Source organism: Mya arenaria, chromosome 2, assembly GCF_026914265.1.
Source record: "Mya arenaria isolate MELC-2E11 chromosome 2, ASM2691426v1".
In the NCBI taxonomy this organism is placed as follows: Eukaryota; Metazoa; Mollusca; class Bivalvia; order Myida; family Myidae; genus Mya; species Mya arenaria.
The window spans coordinates 67,054,662-67,057,161 of NC_069123.1; the positions used below are offsets into that span (position 1 = coordinate 67,054,662).

The following is a 2,500-nucleotide window of genomic DNA, read 5'->3' on the forward strand; positions in this document are numbered from 1 at the left end:
AGATTGAACGTTTTGACAACTTTTTATTTTTTTTGCTTGGAACGAGCCAACTTTTGTGTAATGTATGGAAACAAAGTATATAAGACTGTTGACAAAAAAAAGATGGCAGATTTTTATATTTAAGTTCAAAATTGATGTTTTATGCATTTTTCTTTAACTGTTAGTAACGGTTTAGGCCATAAACTATTAATTTTCTAACGGAAATTTGACAATCTGCGAGCTGATCTTTTGTCATCAATCTTTTATTATTTGTTTGCAGATATTTACGCAACATTTTGTTCTTTCCAAAACAAAAAAATAAAAAAAGTTGTAAAAACGGTCTATGTGTGAGAGTGCAGCTATAGATCAATTGGATTTCGAATTTTAATCACAATTCCATCTTTACAATTACGTAACACGGAGACCGCGTAGATCAATTGGATTTCGAATTTTAATCACAATTCCATCTTTACAATTACGTAACACGCAGACCGCGTAGATCAATTGGATTTCGAATTTTAATCACAATTCCATCTTTACAATTACGTAACACGCAGACCGCGTAGATCATTTGGATTTCGAATTTTAATCACAATTCCATCTTTACAATTGCGTAACACGCAGACCACGTAGATCAATTGGATTTCGAATTTTAATCATAATTCCATCTTTACAATTACGTAACATGCAGAAAAAAAGGCATTTGGAACGCTAAAATATCGCTTGGGTAATGTCATATGTTAAAAAGCGACAGTATTTGGCATTATTTTGGCAATGTAGAACGGAAAAAAGATCGTGTCAATTTGTCTTCGTAACAATATCATTAAACTAAAGAGTCGGTATGTTCCTAATATAGCACAATTTATGAGATGTTTTCGAAAGGACAAGCACGCCCAATTTAATAAATTGAATGAAGTATAACTCATATAATTTTATATTTTGCTTAAGAAAATATAAGCTCTGTAAATGCCGGTGATCTTTGACCTCGACTATCACATAACTAGGGGTGCCCAATAGACAACTCTCTTCATGGTTTTGGTGGTAACGGATTGCGTCAGTCATACGGCCGTCAGTTCACACGCGATAACGCATTGCAAATGTGTTGGACAATACTCGTTCGTACCAAAACTAATTGGTTTTGGAAACAAATTAACGTGACCGAGACTGTTTGTTTTAAGCAATGCCGACAAATAATATGAGCATCATGTTAAGAAGAATACAGTCCTTAATCAAATTTGATCAGACGAAGTTGCAGTGCATCAAGCAAATAAATCAGGCGAGACGTCATCTAAAAATACCATCAACTCTTTATATGTCATGTTTTATATCAACTTATTTGGTTTTATAAAGAAAACAACGCCCATATTTTTTTCCCAACGATATAAATAATTGACTTAAACGTTAACAAATAAAACAACAACAATTGTTTACATTGCAAAAATTCTTTTTCCAACAAGAACATTATTTTCGTATACAATTCTAAATTTAAAACAACACGTTGATTGATTGTTTGTTCGTTTTTTGTTGTCGATGTGTAAAATGTTATTTGGTGTGTATTTGAAAGGCCTTACGTGACAATGACAAAGTATGGGGAGTCGTGGTAACAGGCACAAACCAAGACGGTAGAGCAGCACAACCCATTACTGCGCCATCTGGAAACCAGCAGAAGGCTTTATTTAAGCACGTTTACACCAAATACGACATCGATCCATCAACTGTTCAGTACATAGAGGCTCACGGTTAGTTAAAATGTTAAAAATGTTAATTATAAATAATTTCATCACAACCCAAAGAATTTGATTCTATAACATGTATGAGAAAGAGACGGACTACATGGTTGGTGCCGAGATGGAGAAAGTCTTATTACGTTGATATGAATATTATTTTTTCTTGCTGAATTTTAGCTCGCAAAGATACGTTTACTCGCTCGCCGGATAAACTTCGTCCATCACGACACTAACTATGTATTCGGTGTATCTTGCCTTTTCCAGATTACTGGTGATGTTTAATTCCATTAAAAGGTCCACAATTAGACTTCAACCGTCCAAGGCTTGTTAATCTATCTCGAAATATGTAGTATTTACAAGCAGGCAATTTTATCTCGACGTAGATCTCCAAACTTTCTAGGTTAGAGAGCTCACATAGAATAATACATGTACATATAATCACCTTAAATTATCTGCTACTTATAACGATCAAAATTGCTTATTTACGTTAACGTTAAAGCACTTATCAGCCATTATTTATACTGGTTTTTCTTCTTTTTGAAGTGACGTGACATTTACAGGAGTATTTAGAAGGTCTTAGCCCTATAAATAATTTAGATGAGCTGGTATTGACATATAATGTAATGTTAAAACCGGATTAAATCAGACCATCAAATATTTTTATATCTTTATAACAGGCATTAAACCTTTTTACATATTGTACTCATATACATACGAAGCCGTACATCAACACGTTTCTTTGGTATGCCTTTATCCGGTTATCGCAAAGAATGATAGCTGGATAAACAAGTCTA

The 2,500-nt window shown here is 33.5% G+C and overlaps 1 protein-coding gene across 2 annotated transcripts in view; it reads left to right on the forward strand.

Annotated features, from left to right (window-relative positions):
• The window catches only part of LOC128225168 (phenolphthiocerol/phthiocerol polyketide synthase subunit B-like), a 29,139-nt gene that overhangs the window by 12,080 nt on the left and 14,559 nt on the right, over positions 1-2,500 (forward strand). For both annotated transcript variants that reach the window (XM_052935217.1, XM_052935218.1), the window contains exon 8: positions 1,544-1,718. In XM_052935217.1, the coding sequence (XP_052791177.1) occupies positions 1,544-1,718 (175 nt within the window). The remainder of the gene's footprint in view (positions 1-1,543; positions 1,719-2,500) is intronic.